Source organism: Platalea leucorodia (assembly GCF_965183815.1).
Source record: "Platalea leucorodia genome assembly, chromosome: 1".
In the NCBI taxonomy this organism is placed as follows: domain Eukaryota; kingdom Metazoa; phylum Chordata; class Aves; order Pelecaniformes; family Threskiornithidae; genus Platalea; species Platalea leucorodia.
The window spans coordinates 82,317,370-82,336,558 of NC_138823.1; the positions used below are offsets into that span (position 1 = coordinate 82,317,370).

Genomic DNA, 19,189 nt, shown 5'->3' on the forward strand with positions numbered 1-19,189 from the left:
TAAATGGGTTGGACAAGCAGTATTGCTCGTTGTTGTCACAGTACAGATGGTTTCTGAAGACTAAATTTTAAGAGGAGTAAGTCAGGTTCTTGGCTTGGCATGCAGCATTTCTCAAACTGTAATTTTATAGTGGCATTTAGTTAAAACATATGTTAGAAAAAAAAAAAATCATATGAGCAGTTAGCAGCTCTCCTAAGTGTAGTTAGCAAAGGATAAGCTGTCCTTTTAAAAGGATATTGTGGAAATGAACACTGGAGCAAGCTTCCTGCACCTGTGTCTCTTTGACATCAGCTATGTTTTGATCTGATATGCAGCCATGGGCATACTAAGACCAGAGAGATGCAGGTGTTTCCCTCTGGCTCATGTAAACTATATGCTTCCCTGGAAATTAAATGCAGCTTGCTATTGCCTGCAACTACAAAAGTAGATGCTTACTAGTTAAGGAAGTGCTTAGGTATGAAAGGTGCCAAATGGCACTAGACAAGATTTTTCAAAAAGGAGGGAGTGGGAGGAAATACACAACTGTCTTCAGTTCCCAGGACGTAACTTCTCTGCTCCGTGCTCTACTTTTGCATAGGAAAGTCCAGACTTGCTCTGTCTGCTAGTAAAAACTTACTAACGTGATTGTAAATTTTATTAAACTTAGTTGCTAGAAATCATTAGACAGGTTGGAGCAAATGCAGTAAGATGCAAAATACATCCCAAATGGTTAAATTGTCAGACCTCTCTACTCGACGCTTTAAAGTCGCATTGAGGATGTTTCTTGTCAGACAGATTGTGATCAAGGAGTTGGAGTAGTTCTTACAGAAGTGAGTTAGCAGTGATGACTGCTTTCAGCAAAATGAAGCTAACCAGAGAGACTGAAAGAACTGGAAAAAGTTGAGTTTTATTTTGTTCAACAATAAAAGTATTCACTTATGCTAGGATACTCTGGCCTCACAGGTCTGCCATAAAGGCTGCTGTTCTGGAGTCTGCTTAATTTCATTTTGGTTCATCAGGTCACATCTTTCAAAGTCACAAGAAATAAGGTGCTAACCCTTGAATAGAGCCAATGGGGCCGTGTCCCTTCATTGCACTACATAGGTAGTGTAGTCAGTTTCAGAATGATGCAAAAAACATTAAAATGAATAATTGAGTGGAAGTTTATGCAAGGAAAGAACCCGTAGGAGCTTGCAGATAGTGCGCTTGGACCTTAGCCTGTTGACCACAGAGCCTGGTCTGTGTTTTCCATTAACCTAAGACCAGTTGACAGCCCCATTTGGATTTCTAGTTTCATTCCCATCTTACCAACCCTTCTTGACATCCTTTTTTTGAGATAATGAACTGTTTCTTCTGTACTCATTGCTGTTGCATTGCCATAAGCAACTGTACCACTTTATATGCCCTCTCTGAACTTTTAGCAACTCCCTTACTTAAAAATGTTTTTTGTTGGATCATTTCAGAGGATTTTTTTTTTTTTTTCATATTTCTTTGTGTGGCTTTTGTTAGTTTTTACCAGTACTGCTTAATTAAAACATGCATGTTAAAGTGCGGTCAAGAAGCAGAGGTGATTTACTGAGGTTACACCAAGTGTTTCAGGTGCTCACATGACACTGCAGTAGGTGTGGTGAAGACCTGGTGTCACAGGACAGGATATCAATGCAAGCATCGTGTCTTCCTCCGTCCGCCCTTCTGTACAGGTGATGAGTTGGGTCAGAGGAAGAAACTTAGCATTAATAAATGAACATTGCAAGAATCGGTGTGGCACAGGGCAGGGATGTGGGGAGTTGGAGACCGGCCCTGCTGCAGCATTACTGGGGCAGGGACTGATGGCCCTAGGAGGTTGAAATGGGGTCCTGGGCTGTGGGCAGGTGGGGGGAGGCCTGAGGGGAGGTGGTGGGCATGAATAGACTGGGCTAACAGTGCCTTCCAGGCCATAACAGTAGTAACTTTTTCCTGGTATGCTTTTTGATTCCCAGAAACCATCCAGACAAAAATGTCCTGAGCTAGTTATTGTTTGGACTGTCATGTGTCATGGTCACAAACACACCCACTGTATATAAATGGGGCTAACCCCTTTGGCTTCCAGTGTCCTGGCAATTCTACATCATTGTCAAAGGCTCTTGTGATTTTACTGACCTAATCTACTTCTCATTATCTTTTCTGGTTTTGTCTTAAATGCAAGAAGTCTAGGCTGGTTAAAGTTGAACTGTATGAGCTACTCTGGCAGTTAAGCAGTTGCTGTCCTTACCTTTCTTCCAGCTGCTTATCTTGGCTCTGGCTAGTCGTGGCTGTCCTGTTGTTTCTGCTCTCTTTACATCTGCTGCAGATGTACCCTAGTTTCAATATTTTTTTTCCCCTAATGAGGTGCTAATACTGAATACTACAAGTATGATTTATCATATCTAATAACAGAATTATTTCTTGTCTGTACTGCAGGAAAGAAAGAGGACTGAAGCATGCCTTTTCAAAAAAGATATGGGATAAAACACTTTTGAAAGCAGTGCTGTTCTAAAATTTTTTCAGAATTACTCGGTTCAATCTGAGCTTCGCAGATACACTTCAGAAGGGATTTTTTTATCCTCAAATTATAACCAAACAATCTTTATGCCAGTGGCACACATACTAGTAAATAGTGAGAACAAAAATTTCAAAATGAATTACTGATTAATTAACAGGGTAGATATTAGCAACCTTCATTTTTGCCTTAATGTGTCCTTCCCCCACTGAATACCTGTATGGGTTATAAATAACGGTGCCCTGGTGAAGGTTGTAGGGCAGGCTAAAAAGTGTCCTTTGTCTTTTTGTTGCTAGTCTGTTGGGATACCTTGGAGTATGCTATGCTTAAAATAGATGAGAAAATTCTAGTATCTTGTGGCTGATGCATTTATATTTCACTCTTCTGAGAGTTTCCATGCCATGTTTCCATGTTCTCTGAAAGGAAGGTTTATGTGGAAGACAGCTGAAATATAGATAATGCTGCAGAAGAAACAAAAATGCTAATTGGCACTGAAATCCACATTATTTCTATGGGGAATTACTATCCTGCTCATATTCTGGGGATAGATGAGCCTCTGTGTTGTTTTGGATAACCATCTATTCCCAGTGTTCAGGCAGTGACTGCGGCAGCAAATTGTAGTGTGCACAGTCTCCATATGAAGTTAAAACCATTAAGTTATGCAATTGAAACTACAGAGAGTTTTCAATAGGAATAATGGAATTATTTCTATTATAATAGTGATCTGTTAAAACTGTGTTAAAAACAAACAAACCTCCCAGTACCTGTCTGATTTTTTTATTTATTTATTCTGCTTGCTAACATTGCCAGACATTCTGTGGTTAGTGCAACGTTAGAGCTTCTTTAGATTTCTTCCTCCTTTTTCTCTGAATTTGGTGAAATTCAAAATTGATTTCAAATGTACAGTGTGAAGCCTTAGTTTGATTCAATTTTCTTTTGTAAGCATAGCTTCTTTCATACTCTTAATTGTTTTTAATCTGGTTATGTGTGCTGATCAGTTTGGTTTCTGAACCTGCTAGTACATGGCTCGTAACTTCGCCAAACCTGATGGTCAATAGAAAAAATATAGACATATTTCCCAAGTGCAGGTTATCTCCTTTTAATTGCCTTTAAGATACCACTTTGTATCACTGTATGCCTCTTTCGCAAATCTGTTTGGTTTAGTTTTCATAATCCCACAATTTTTGAAAGTCTCCTTTTACTGGCATCTTTGAGTCAGCCACTTCCTTTCCCCCTGTCCCCCTCCCTGTATCCACCAGTGAAGAAAAGCTGGAAGTGACTGTGCTTATCTAAAGCAGTAAAGTGATCCTTGTCTGTTTTTCCTTAGCTGTCAGATTCCTTTGTTCTTCTTTACTTAAAAAAGTCGTCTTAGGCTTTCAGATCTGTATTGTCATGTGAAAGATTTTCTCATCGCTTTTCACAGTGTACATTGATACCAGAGTACTTCATACGCTGCCTCGATAAAGGTATTTCACTTCCTCACCTCTTTACTGTTGACTCTGACTTAACCAGCTGTCAACATTCAGACTGAAAATTTGGGGGCTATTTTGAGGTTGGCTATTGTGGTGTTACTATGTACTATGCCAAAAGAGCTGCTCCCCCAGCACTGCTGCAGCAGCCACCCCCAGCTGTGGGTTCCTTCTGCTTCCACTGTACCTGATTTAGCAGTCATGCAGTTATAGGAAGAATGTTTAGTTTGCTAATTCAGCTCGTGACTAAGGTACAGGAAAAAGGAATTACTTTTTTTTTTTTTTTTAATCAGATCTGCAATCCATGCTATACCTTATTGTGCCAATTTAGTATCAGACCAGGAAAGTAAAACACCTTTAGCAGAAACTTCTGCGTGAATATTTTCAGCATGATAGCCAAACTTTGTTAGGTTTCAGACAATTACATCAAAAGTAGGCTGTGGGAATACTGATACCATAGGTGAGGTTTTGGAGATCTATCACCTGACTTAAGCACATGCAGAAGCTCCTATTTGGGTGGAAAGACTTACATAAAAATCTAGACTTCAGTCAAGCTTGACAGATGTCATACCAATTGCTTTTGCTCTGTGCTACTGCTGCTGTGCTTGGTTTGGTAAGTTGGAGAATTTGCCTTCACTTGTCAAGCTTTCCCAAGTGGTGCTCTGCAAACTAGTCATGCTAAAAACCAAGTCCACAAGGGAGGCTAAAAGCAGGGACTGGTGAAAACTTAGCCAGCCAGGAAAAGGTCTGGAGAAGTTAACAGAGTAATGTGTAGTAAGATTTCAGTAGAAGAGATAAAAGTCAGCTATTGAAAACAGGTTGAGAGCTGGGAAGTGGATTGGGACCAAGACGTGCTTTGGATCCTCCTCACAGATGAGCAAGTGGAGTTGTGCAGCCAGATGGACTGGGTAACTTTGCTTTTAGGCTTCCTCTTGGATGGACAGATGAGGCATGACTGGGGACTAAACACTGTATTAAAGAAAAGGTTCTGCATGCCCTGTAGTTACATCTTTAAGTGCTGATTAAAACTCCATCTGTGAGATTGATGATGTCTTATAAGCTGTAAGCAGGATAGCTGGGCCTTGATACCAGAACATTCACAACTACTTTTGACTGTGAACATTGTGTGTCTGTTCCTGCAGCAGTAATAGGCACTTTGTGTTTTAGTGCATGCATTCGATGCAGTTCTAATAAATGGATGAAAATTATCATTGAGAATATTGTAACTTTTGTGCTATAAGTTAAATGAGCAGTAAAATTGATAGTTCAAGTTTAATATTAACCTTTTGTGTTCAAATGCTGGGACTAGTTGCTTGTGAAAATCTAAACACAGATATTAAGTGTAAATAGTATTATTGTGGAAAACAAACATATATTTGGTGGTTTTGATTTTGGACTTCTAAACAGTATGTTACTATCTAGTGAAATTCAGACGTATACCAAATGCCTGATGCATTCCTGCAGCCACTTCAGAATTTATACTGGAGTTTATCCTCTTGGGCTACCTCCACCCACTGGCACATCTTATGTGGTACCATGCAAATGAAGTCTCTACCAATTTATGTTTGGTATTGAACTGACTAGCCATTGCCTTTCCTGAATATAAAGGATGAGAATTTTGTTTAAATTTCAGTGGAGTTGGGGAAAACCAAATTTGAAGCAGCCATTAGTGGAGAACTTGGCAATGAAGTGGCATTCTCAAAGACAGTATAAAGCCAAACCCAGCATTTTGTTTTGCTCTGACTCAATTGTGTTTATTAATTTCTTGTGTTGGTTTAATAATTATTTTCCGCTGTTGGATTAAAATAGTAGAGTTAAGGTTAGGCAGTATATACTAAGGAAGCGTTTCTAACTAAACTTTACAACAGCCTGTCTTCAGTAAATACCCTTCTTAAAACATGTTGGTGATTGGAAGACAATTTGTAGTAAAAAGCCCAATATTGAATGAATGTAACAGCTTCTAAGAAAATTCTGTGATTGGTAGGAAGGCCAAAGTTTTATTGCCCTGTTTCTGCAGCAAAATAGAAGGCTACAGAGTAGGAACCGCTTTTGGAGTACAGGCTAAGCCATTTCAGTGAAAGGTAGTATTTTAAGACTCAGTCATGAGGCACAATAGTCCTGTTAACTAATAAAAAGAGGATGTTAGAGATTTCTCATCTTGTTTTCTCACTTTGCGTTCAAGTAAGAAACGTACTTGCATTCTTTCCTTCTCAGGCAGCATTACTTAAATAATATTTACCTCCTAGACTAAATTGTTCACAAGCTTTTACCAGTGTTTGAAATGTAGAGCTTAACACTTGGAGTGGGTGCAAAGTCTGGCTGCAAATTAGCATTATCTTCTGGCATGGAGGCTGCTTAATAGGCTTCAAAGAGAGGCCTTGTACCAGAGTAGTTTATAACACATTACTACTTCTTTATAAACTCAGCAGTGGTATGTGGTCTTCGTCACTCTGTATTGTGAAATGCTTTTATAAGCAGAGGTGTACTATCTTCAAAAATTATGGTGACTTTAGTAGTCCCATTTAGCAGTTCTTGGTTAACGAGCCTCATCAGTCAGTGTTGAAATTCTGGAAAAGGGATCGATATCATCAACTGTTACACAGGGGAGGCAAAGGTACAGGAGTGAGATAGGTTACTTGCGAAAACTAAAATATGTGCCCTGCCCCTTTTTAATCATTAATTAGATGAGTCCACTTGAAGACTTCATTAAGTAAAGTCTTTAGCCATTCTGAAATCATAGTGAGTTATTTGGCACCAATATATGAGTTAAGAACGTCCCAACTACAAACCCAGTAGACTTCCAGCGGGGCACAGCAAGTAGAGTCTGTGTCTATATGAACAATCTTACTTAAGCTTTACATTTTTAATCCAGCCTCTCTGAATAGGCTTGCCTTGCTAGCAAGAAACATTCTGCGAAACAGTTCCGAAAAATTCAATCCCACACATGCATTTTTATATAAATTTTTCAAGCATTTTGCAGTACAATGGATAAACCATTATATCTTACCAGCTGCAGAACTTCACAGTTGTATTTACATAAGAATTACACCAATCCTTATTGCCCTCGGTATTACATCTTCACCTTGCAAGTGACTTGCTGAATCTTGTTCTAACACTGATTAAAAAAGGCGATACCAAGAGGCCGTGTCTCAAGGCTTTGCTACTCTGAGGCGCCCGCCCGGGGCTGAGGGGCTCAGCTGGGCCCGGCGCTGGGGCCGCTGGAGCCGGCGGGAACCGGCTGGGGCCGGTGTGGGGCCGCCCCGGCCGCTCCTCACAGGGGCCGCCCCTGCAGCGCCGCGCCGCCGCTGCTACCAGCACCCGATAAAAATTCCTAGAAGACATTACAAATTAGTAAGGTGACTGCCTCCCTGCAATCATAGAATCAATCATAGAATCATTTAGGCTGGAAAAGACATTTAAGATCATGGAGTCCAACAGTAAACCTAACACTGCCAAGTCCACTGCTAAACCATGTCCCTAAGCACAACATCTGCCCGTCTTTTAAATATCTCCAGGGATGGAGACTCAACCACTTCCCTGGGCAGCCTGGTCCAGTGCTTGACTACCCTTTTGGTGAAGAAGTTTTTCCTAATATCCAGCCTAAACCTCCCCTGGCGCAGCTTGAGGCCGTTTCCTCTCGTCCTATCACTTGTTACTTGGGAGAAGAGATCGACCCCCACCTCGCTACAACCTCCTTTCAGGTAGTTGTAGAGAGCAATAAGGTCTCCCCTCAGCCTCCTCTTCTACAGACTAAACAACTCCAGTTCCCTCAGCCGCTCCTCGTAAGACTTGTGCTCTAGACCCTTCACCAACTTTGTTGCCCTTCTTTGGACACGCTCCAGCACCTCGATGTCCTTCCTGTAGTGAGGGGCCCAAAACTGAACACAGCACTCGAGGTGCGGCCTCACCAGTGCTGAGTACAAGGGAACGATCACCTCCCTGGTCCTGCTGGCCACACTATTTCTGATGCAAGCCAGGATGCCATTGGCCTTCTCGGCCACCTGGGCACACTGCTGGCTTATGTTCAGCCGGCTGTCGACCAACACCCCCAGGTCCTTTTCTGCCAGGCAGCTCTCCAGCCACTCCTCCCCAAGCCTGTAGCATTGCATGGGGTTGTTGTGACCCAAGGGCAGGACCTGGCACTTGGCCTTGTTGAACCTCATGCAGTTGGCCTCAGCCCATCAATTCAGCCTGTCCAGGTCCCTCTGTAGACCCTTCCTACCCTCCAGCAGATCAACACTTCCACCCAACTTGGTGTCGTCTGCAGACTTACTGAGGGTGCACTCGATCCCCTCATCCAGATCTTTGATAAAGACATTAAACAGAACTGGCCCCAACACTGAGCCCTGGGGAACACCACTTGTGACCAGCTGCCAACTGGATTTAACTCAAGAGATGCTTTAGTATAGTAGTTATGCTCTGTTAGTGTTTGCAGGAGATTTTGAAACATGCTGTGATACTTGAAAAGGTGAGGAAGGCGGTGACTGGAAGAAGAGTAATGAAGGCCAAACTGGCCTATGTGGCCTGAGTTGAAATTTAGCTTAAAACTTACAGAAATGCTGCAGAACTAAGTATACTATTTCATAGCTAAGTTATGCCAAATTTCACAGCCAAATTAAGTGATCCTGGAAGTTGGAGTTATGATTTAAAAATAAAAAATAATGTAAAAATGTTTGTGGAGATTGTACTCTTGAAAGTTTTAAGAAATATTGTCCTGAAGGGCCAGTGCTACCACATATCTGCAAACTCTTCAGTCTTCAGTGTGCTTCCTGTGAAATGTTCAGCTTGTTTCCTCGGGGTTGGAGTTTGTGCAGATTACTGCTTTTTTTTATCACATCCTGACAAATGTTGGGTGGAATGAAATTTGTAGCCCGTGTGTGTGTTATGTTGGCATGTGTTTTAATTTGGTTTGAAAAAAAAATTACTTGAGAACCCTACTCCTAAGATTCTAGGGCAGAAGGGCAACGTAGATTTGTAAATTAACGTACAACCTATCCTGAAAGCAGTTCAGTGAGTGACAACGCTTGTAGGTAGGTAACTTCAATGTTAAATCAGTGGCAGTTTGCTCAGCAGTTAAGTTTATTAATGAAACCAGTTTTATGATATCTAATTTCCATTGGTAGAAATGTAAAGTCCAAGGAGAATGAGTGTCCAAAGTGTATAGATCAACTTTGCTTTTACTTTGGATAAATGAATTGGTACATTGCATCTCTGAAGGATGCCATATATCCTCAAAGCCGAAGTATCACAGCGGGCTGCTGATTTCCATGAGGATACTTAGAAAGATACTAGGAGTCTGCGGTCTCTGGAGGTGCAGATTCTAAAGAGACACATTTGAGGTTTTGGAGACTTGGACCAGCATAATGTGTGTCATGGAAACTGGAGAAGGAAAAGATTTTTCTTTCCTCTTGCATGATCTCTGATGCTTTGAGGTTTGGATTTTTTTTTTCCCCTGGATCTCTTCTTGATGTAATTGGCATATATTTGATTAAAAAAATCTTGGCTGAAGAGATAAAAGAGAAAGTAATGATCATCTGCTAGAAAAGCCATACGCGTATGCCCTTTCATGTTGAGAAGTTGAATTTGACTAATGTCATTTGTATAAGAATTGAGGGCTTAAGTAAAATTTTTCAGACTTCTATACATCAAAGTCATTGCAATATAATGCTTTTGGACAATTAAAAATATTAATGGCTCTTATTCTGGGCTTTACTGCTTTTTGCTCTTTTTTCTGAATTATTACATTTTGGTTTTCTGTTCTTGCATTTCGTCTAATGTTTCACTTCAGCATGGCAAACAGTGGATTTGGCCCTACTGTCCATTTAACTCCTGAGGTAACAGTTATTGCGGGCTGAAGGCAGGTGTCATTGGATTAAAACTTGGTAGAGTAATACTGCTCTTATTTTCTAGGCATATAAGAATCCAGCCTGTTTGTATGAGATCTTAGAAGGGCATGTAAAATGCAGCACAAAAATGCCCATACATCAGAATTCAAGAGCAAATGTGCTGCAAAAAACCTAGTAAAACTATTCCACAGCAGAGTGAAAGGGACTCACTGCCAGGACATACCTTCATCTATCACAGAGGTCAATGATCCCCGTGTATCTTATGACTTGCATCACATAATTCAAGTAGCCTCTGATGATGCTGGCTGGGTGTGCAGTAGCAATGAGGAAAATAACAAAATGCAACAGAAGAGGTGATAGTTATACAGTCAGAAACACTGTCCGTAATAGGACAGGCTTTGCATACGTGCTTCTGAAAATGGGTTTTCAGTCTTGGACGGTTATAGACTGTACTTTCCTGGGTAAGTTTAAATTGCATTGCTTCTGCTCTGACTGACATGTGATGTCTTTGACACTTCTCAGCATGATTGTGACTGGCAGAATCCACAGTTAGCTTTTCAGCAGTTCATGCTGTTTCCTTTCCAGTGTTTACCAAATGCTTCCATTTGGCTAAGATGCCTTGCGTGTGTTTAGTCTTACTTATGTCCTGCAAGTTTTTGACAGCCTGAAATACATTGATAGAGGTGTTTGGAGAAATACTGCTCTAATCAGTATGCTTTTGAAAAAAAAAAAAGATTATGACTAGGTATACAAGCAGCTGGGAAAAGCTATTGCTTTTTTCAGCAATATTGAAATATGGAGTAAGACCGTGCAATTACATGCACAACCTTCTAATATTCATAGAATCATGGAATGCTTTGGGATGGAAGGGACCTTTAAAGGTCATGTAGTTATGTTTCTAGTCATCTAATAATGTTTCATTGGATAGTCTGTATCACGTCTTTTATTTATATAGCTATTTATTCTGTTCTGATAGCAAAACTGAAGATGCAAACACTTCTATTAAACAAACAAACCTAATGTTTTAGTCAGTATAACCATCTGTGATAAAAACAAAATGGAACACATTATTTTAATAGTCATGACTCAAAAAGAGCCAAGGTAGATTTAATAGGACTATAGGGCTACTGAGTACAAAGACAGCTAGGACTAAAAAAATTCCTTGGGCTACAAAGAGCTGGAGGCAGAGATGGTGTTCAGGGGAAGTATCTGTTACATGCTCGCCTTATTCTAATTTTCTTTCCAGCAGGATCAAAATAAAATGTGTAGGAAATAGCATACTAGGTTAGATGGCTGGAATCTTGTCCCTGTGACTATTGTAAGGCTTTGGCACTAGTATATGGAAAAAGATATCCATAGTCTTACTTCTTCAGAAGCAGGTCAGAGACATGATTTGAATTGCAACTGTGTAGCTGTGTGATTCTTTGCAGGTGTGGTGAAGTCCATGCTACCTTCCCTCCTGGTGTGAATTATGTTGTATTGTAGGAAAATGCTTTCTTCCACCATATCTACCTACTAACACAGTGCCGTTTGCTTCCTTTTGGATTGCAGCTTCTGGCTTTGAAATAAAAAACTGTTGAATGTATGAGGGAAACTCTAGACAATCCCAAGTCATGCTAGGGAAACGTTTGGCAGGCCTTTAATTTGTTTAAGCAGAGGGTCAAATACAGTCATTACTTCCGTAGTCTTTGCAATATTGCCCTCTGATCCTTCTAGTTGTCATTGCGTTAGAACCCCTGTCAGGTTATATTTACTTGCTATGACTTTCTCAGTGCACTTTTTAAATTAGAGAGATGAACTGATCTCTGAAGACTAGTGTTATGCTACACATCAAGTTTTCCTATGGCATTAGGGAAATCAGCAGTCTTTGAATTTACATGGCATATTAAGCAGATAATGCCCTGAGAAAAGCACTGCAGAAGAACCCTGCCTCAGATGAGCTCAGGTGAGCGTGAGATCTGGGAATTTACGCTACTTGCTGAATGCTTGGCAGCACCGGTCCTGTATACTAAATCATAATTTGCCTCTTTCCTTTGCCTTGCGACACGCTTCCTGAAACCAGTATGTGGGCACCAAATATGGCATGGCAAAAGGCTTCTCTGTCGAGTCAGGTGTTTTCTGCCTTGAGGACTAGATGGTGTCTCCTCTGACACTGAACTTCTGCTTACAGCATTTTTATTGAAATGCTCCCTATTGTTACAGACCTTTCTTGATGTGGTTTTCAGAGAATGAACCCTTCATGACAGGCCTACTTTCTTTCATGTCTGTTTAGTTTTGAGTGTTTAACTTGGTGTACGTTAAGGGTCACAGAAGGTGGCTACTACTTTTGCTGTTATTCATTACTAGTGCATCTGCCTGCAGATCTTCCCTAAAGAGCCTGATTAAGATAAGCTGTCTAAGGAAAAAAACACAACATCTTTGAGACCTATTTTTGCAGCTATTTTGCATATATATTTGTTGGATATGTAAGCTTGTAGTGGTCACATAGTAAGATCTAGTACTTTACTACTAAGTTGCTACTATTAAAGGCAAAAAATCAATGTGTGGTAAAAACTGGTGTAGTCAGCTGGAAAGGCATTTGTATAATGAATTTTTCATAGAAGCACTGAAATCATGGGGTGATTAACGCAGCCTACTGTTGTACAAAACACTGTCCTCTCAGAGGTACCTGAATTATAAAATTACAGAATTGTTGAAGTGGGAAAGGACCTGTGGATCATCTGGTCCAACCTCAGTGCTCAAAGCAGGGTCAACTAAAACAGGCTGCTCATGGCCATGTCCATTTTGGGTTTTGAGTATCTCCAAGGATGGAGACTCCACAGCCTTTCTGTGCAACCTGTTCCAGTGTTTGACCATCATCACAGTAAAATAAATAAGTGAATAAATATTATGTTTAAATGTAGTTTCTTATATTTTGATTTGTGCTCATTGCCTCTTTTCCTGTCACTGGGCACCACTGAAAAGAACCTGGCTCCCTCTTCTTCACACCCTTCCTTCAGGTATTTATATACATGGGTAAGATTCCCTTAGAGCTTTCTCTTCTCCAGGCTGAACAGTCCCAGCTCTCTCAGCCTTTCCTTTTAGGAGAGATGCTCCGGTCCCTTCATCTTCATGGCCTTTCTCTGGAATCTCTTCAGTATATCTCTACCTATCCTGTACTGGGGAGCCCAGAACTGGGCCCAGCACTCCAAATGTGTCTCTCCAGTGCTGAGCAGAGGTGGAGAAGGATCAGTCCTCCTAATGCAGCCCACAGTGCTGTTGGCCTTCTTTGCCACAAGGGCCCATCGCTGGCTCATGTTCAGCTTGGTGTCCACCTGGATTGTCAGGTCTTTCTCTGTCAAGACAATTCCAGCTGGTCAGTCCTCAGCATGCATTGGTGCATGGGGTTATTTCTCCCCAGATGCAGGACTTTGCATTTACTTCTGTTGGCCTAACTTCCTGAGGTTCTTGTCAGCCCATTTTTCTCAGCCTGATGAGGTCCCTCTGAATGGCAGCAACCTCTCAGTGTATCAACCATTCCTCCGTGTTTTGTATCATCTGGGAACTTGCTGAGGGTGCACTCTCTCCCATTATCAAACCCAAGTTGTGTGGAGAATGCTTAGATACTCTTATGTGTTAGCTCTTGCATGTGTACATGAGTCTGCAGTAGCCAAATCTAGCCTATTAGAAGTGAATGGCTTTGTTTTGCATTAAAAGAATAGATATAGTGTCTTCTAGTCTATTTAAAACACATTGAAAATTTACTAGAAAGTATCTCCTGCTTCCCCCCTACCTGAATGGAGAGTTTCAAAGTGAGGAAGTGAGGAAGAACGCTTGTTTTGGGGTTGTATACAGTAAGACAAGACTCTAACAGTATCGTAAAATATTAAAAGTATAATTGCAGGAAGAACTGGTATCCAACCAAAGCAGTAACCGCTATGGATTCTTTTTTCTTAATTTCTAGTTTTAACTTCTCACAAGGAGTTAAAATATTTTAAAGTTCAAGTAGATTTAAATGGCAAATATCTGGTCTTATATCTGGCATTTCACAGTTTCTACAGAAGTGTGCAATTGTAAATACTATGTTGCTATTGGATGTACTGGAAATCAGCACCCTACAGTGGGTAAAATATTTCTGTTGTGCTCCTGGAAGCTTGCTTGTATGTGGTGTAAATAGAAATATTATTGATGTTAATGAGGGAGGTATGTAGCCACAGGAAGCATAAACTTTATGTAAACAACCTATGCCACAGTTGACCAGCTAGCAACTCTGCTGTTGTTTGGTATCGCTGACTTCCTTTTCCCCCAAAAAGATTTTTTATTTTTTAGAGGAAATCCTGTTTATTTGCTTCGAGAAAATATTTTTTCCAGTTGGTCTTTTTTGTTGTGGTTGGTTTTTTTCTTTCTATTAATCTGTTAAGGAGTGCTGATACTCCCTGGAAGTTTGTTTTCTGCCCCTGCAGTTGCAGTGCTTGGTATATGAAGAGTTGCTGGTAGTGCCAATACCATCTAAATACCTTTCTTGTCATTAATGATTTGATTATCAGCTATTGCAGGTGTTCCAAGTTGTCTGGCCTCTTCCTGGGAAAAAGCATTTTACATTTATCCTTCTCTTTTCTCGTCTGCCTTTCTTCTACCACAACCCTAGTTGCCTTAGCTGGAGAGCTATTTTGGGGCAGTCATTTCTACAAAGACCACAGTCCATTACTCCAACTCATGTCACAGCTTGAGAGCAATTGAAGTGATATTCTAGAGGCACTGCTTCTGGGGTTTGCTTAACTTTTTAAAGGAATGTAAAAAGCAGTTAGTGAATCACTGAAAATACCCTTTTTATTTTATTTTTTTTTTTTTTCCCCTCTCCTCTTCACCTCACCCAACTACTAGCCTTAGCCATTTATTTTTTTACTTCCTTCTGGCCTTTTTAATATCCTTTCACTCCACAATCATCTCTCAAATCTGAGCATGTTAACTTAAGCAACTTTATGTGGAGAATGATTCTCTAGGGCTGGCTGACGGATTAAGTGGCAGTACCTTGGTTGTGAAGCAACCTACGTTTGCACATTCTCCAGTCGTTTCCCATTAAAACTTAAATCCTTGTTCTGTTGTGGTACCTTTAAAAAGCAGACCTCCTCCTTACATCTAAATGTTATGAAAACCAGGCATACTGTAACCCAGAACCCCAAGGAATGCTTGATTGAAATAACAGATCAGAAAAGTCTCTTGCTAACATTCCTGTGATTATAGGTTTATTCAAGTGACAGAAACATGGTGTCAGCTAACTTTCTGCATACAGCCTAATTTTGGTCCAAAAACTAGCATAGCTCTTAGAGGCTTCGCCAATGCAGTGTTTGTGGGGAGAGATAACTTCTTAAAATGTAACAGTATTCATTACCTTTCCTGTCTCTAGAATTATCTTATGTATTGGTGATTGGTCGGGTTCCTGTTGCGGAGCAGAGTGTATTCCCTGTTAGTAGTTACTGAGATTGAGTAGAGTGAGCAAAGGGAAAGAGAAATGACTCATTCTTAGCTCCTCACAGGTAAACGAAGAGACAACTTTGGTTTAGCCCCCTCTGCTCTTCTGTGGTATCTATTTGAGTTAATTTTTTCTTTGTATTTGGATTTCTTCTGTTTGTAACTTGTACCTGTTTTAACATCCCCAAAATAGGTCTGGGGGTATTGATGTAGGAAATGCAGGAAAAAGTCTTAGGAAAGAAAATAAGAGAAGAAACATCCATTGGTTCTGATTTACAGTTAAAAAATGAAAGGTGAAGAACAGCAACTGTAGAAGTTGGTTTTAAAATGGTGTATTACATCAAGCAGTGAGCATGGTGTAGGAGGAAACAGCAGATGCCTCACTTTCATTTTCATGTGACCACATGACTTGTATACATAAACCAGAAACATAAACATACACATAAACCAGAAATCTAAACTCATTTAACACATTTTGAATTTAACCCTTCATGCTAATGAGGGTCAGTGTCCATTTGTCCTGATCTGTTAAAGGTATTTGAATGAGAAAACTGATCACGAAAGTTCTTCTAGTGTTGTTCATCACAAACTTTTCGTTTACAGTGGAGCTTAGCAAATACATAATGAGAGCCCCCGTGACACAGGAGGCTGTTTGCAGCCTTAGTACACGTAAAGATGCACGTGCTATAAGTTATAATGCAGTTAACTCACACCCCAGTGTGTACAAAATGAACACCAGCTGCTTTAAACTTAGTTTAAAGCTTCCTGGAATTGTTCCAGGTTCTGATATGGAAGGTCTTTCTATTTCGCTGTTGATACTCATGTTTGTTCTCTCTCCCTCCCACCCTCTCCACCTCTTTCACCCTTTGCAGGCAAAGGCAGCTCAAGCATCTCATCCGACGTGAGTTCAAGTACAGATCACACGCCCACCAAAGCCCAGAAGAATGCAGCTACCAGTGAAGGTAGGCAGCTGGTACTCATTTCCCAGGTCAGGCCCCACAACATAATCCTAGATATTTTCAGAAAAAGAACCCGTCCTCCTCGTTCCTTCTGTGTATAGTACCATTGACGTACTAGAAATTAAAAAAGTTGTTCTTCCTATATGCAGTTTCCACTCCTACCTGTTGTAGTTTCTGATTTAAGCTTGTGACAAAGGATTTAAGATTCTTCTGCAGAACAAAAATGTAGAGGGTTTTGAGTAATCTTGCATGTTACTTTTTCAGCAAAGGCTTTTATACTTAAGATTTGATGCGATCCAATTTTGAACTTATTTTTGAAGAATACACTTAATGGAAGCTTTTTGGCATACGTTCTAGGTTAAATCTCAGCCTCTTATTTTCATACTGTGAATGCCATGAAAATCTGAGTTTTGTGTGCCAAGTTTTCGAAAGTGTAGCTATGAATCTGAAGAGCTGACAAGATTTAATTAGATCAGTGCATCTCACCTGCAGTTGCTGGAGTATGGGATCATCTGGGACAAAATTTTTAATGTCTAGGGGAAGGAGATGTTTTATGTGTCAGTATTAATACAACGTTATACTAACTGGCCTATGAACAGAGACATGCTGATCCTTTCCTGCTGCCTTCTTATATGTGGGTAGGTGTGCACTGTTAAATGAAAGTATATTGGCCTTAGTTTTTACAAGAGTGTCTTCAAAGGCTGAGAGGAAATCATTAAATCTTACGTAGCTTAATGATGTAAGCTGGAAGGATTTTTTTTAAATGATAAATTTATATGCCTTAACTAGCATTTCTGCTCAACTCTGTCATAATAAGTTGGTTGTATTTGGTGATTATCAAATAATAATTCTGATTTCTTGTACTTCTGTCATTACAAATTAAGTTACAAGCTGTGATTGCTCTCAGTCTGGCTTTATTTCTTATGGTTAAAAGAAATCATAGACTTTGAATAGTTCTAGTTTGGCAAGTCTGCCTATGACTGTAGAACCTGTACAGTAAAAGCAGTTCATGTAAGTAATAAATGACCATATAAATCACAAGAGTTTATCGTTAGGCATGCATAATCCCGTATCAAGAATGAAGATCTGGCACCTGTGAATCATGAGAGATACTGGTTTAGAATCTCTGCTTTTTAGTTTGGGCAATAAATTTAACAATAAATTAATATATGGTAAATAAAGTTAAGTTGAATAGTAGACTTCATGTTTCTCTAAGCCTTAGATTCAAAAGTTTTGAGGTACCTGAAGGAGGTGAATTGCCAAGGCACGAAATAAATTTAGGAAATGTATAAAAGCATTTTAACTTTTCTGTATGACAGCTAGGGAAGAAGAAAAGAAACCACAAAGGAATAGTGGAAACTCTGAAGTCAGTACTTAACAATTGCTTTAAATTTCTGTTTTACTTCAGTCAGTGAAGCATGTTTTTTTTCTTATTTTCAAATCAGATAATGCAAAATAATCCTTTACTAATCTCTAAAATTTATGTTCTTAATCTAGCCCATTGTAGAGCCAGTGAATACCAATGTTGACCCTGAAATCTTCACCACTGTTTTGTAGCTGATTAGTTCATTAGTGAGGGAGGCTTAAATGCAGGTCAGCAGATGCTATAGTAAAGATATGTTTTTATGAGTTCTCGTGCAGATTCAGAAAGAGTTCAGAGCAGTGGAGTTGTGTATTCTATACTTGGAGGCAATTTCGGATGTGAGCCTGGTTTTTCTTTGCCCTAGAAGAGTGTGATTTGACAAACACTTACTTTGACAACAGCAGAAGTAGTCTCTTCCTCAGCCTGTGTTATTACTACTTTCCTATGAAGTTTTTCTGCTGAGGAGTTACTAATGTGGATATATTTTAATATATAGTTTAATATAAATTGCCTTAATGTGGATTGCTGTATAATCTGGCAGATATTTTGAATGTCATAATCAGGGAGCATAAGAGTTCCTTGAAGGAAAGGGAGAGCAGAGGCATGGAAGTGGTGTTGGGGAGAAACAAGGACTGTTGAAAGCAGTGCTGTTACTGGAAGGCACATTTATCAACTGGTGTGTGTCTGGATTTTTTACTAATGCTGCCTCTTTTCCCCATGTACAGTAGACTCATGCTGTAGGAGGATTCAGCTGAACAGAAGGCCTCATACCTTCTGCGAGACGAGTAGAGTTCTGTGATTACAAGACTGAATGCTTTTATACTCTTCAGTTATAGCGTAGTGTCTAGGGACCAGCTAAGAACAGGAGCCTGATGGCATTAGATGCTGTACAAGCAGTGGCAGTTATATCTTTTCATTGGGGTGTTTACGTAACATTTTATAACTGTTTGTTAAATTTACCTTTATAGCACTCCATGCTCTAGTATTTGCTTGCCATGGGTAGCCTGCCCACCCCAGAGACTGGTAATTGTATCGTGCTCTTCACCGTGAGACTGGGTTATCGCAGGGACAGAAAGCTCCAATTCTGCCCTTTGCTTTAGCCCTGTATTGTAAATTCATAGCACTGTATACTGTCCTGTGAATGAGCCACATGTTGTGTGTGGTGAGATGGATGCACTCTAGGTATGGGGTGGGAAGGACTGTGAAAGATTGTAGGTGAACTTTTCTTCACGTTCATTGACAGGTGAAATGATCTTAATTGAACAAGTTGCAGACAGCTTCTTTGTGTCCCTTAAATTTCTATTGGTAGCTGAATTCCTGAGTGCCCAACTCTGTAAAGAACATGGAATTTGTGTTTGAGGCTGAAGGCCTTTCACATCTCCTGCTTTCCAGCTTTGCAAACAGACCTAATTCTTTCCAGTTCTGCACAGCATGGCTTCTCTTCTGTTTCTATAAGACAGTTGACACAACACTTGTTGAAGTTGAATCAATGAAATGCCTTGAAACAACTAGAAAGGGAATCTGTGGGGCTGATTCATACAAGTTCTGTGGTACTCTGCAGCAGAGAAGCAGACATGTAAAGTACTTCTTAGACAGGTATGGAT

At 40.1% G+C, this 19,189-nt stretch overlaps 1 protein-coding gene across 1 annotated transcript in view; it reads left to right on the forward strand.

The window, feature by feature from the left end:
- The window catches only part of FBXL7 (F-box and leucine rich repeat protein 7), a gene marked incomplete at its 5' end in the record, with an annotated part of 194,381 nt that overhangs the window by 32,098 nt on the left and 143,094 nt on the right, over positions 1-19,189 (forward strand). Inside the window, one exon of the mRNA XM_082304152.1 lies at positions 16,136-16,225. Coding sequence (XP_082160278.1) covers positions 16,136-16,225 — 90 coding nt within the window. The remainder of the gene's footprint in view (positions 1-16,135; positions 16,226-19,189) is intronic.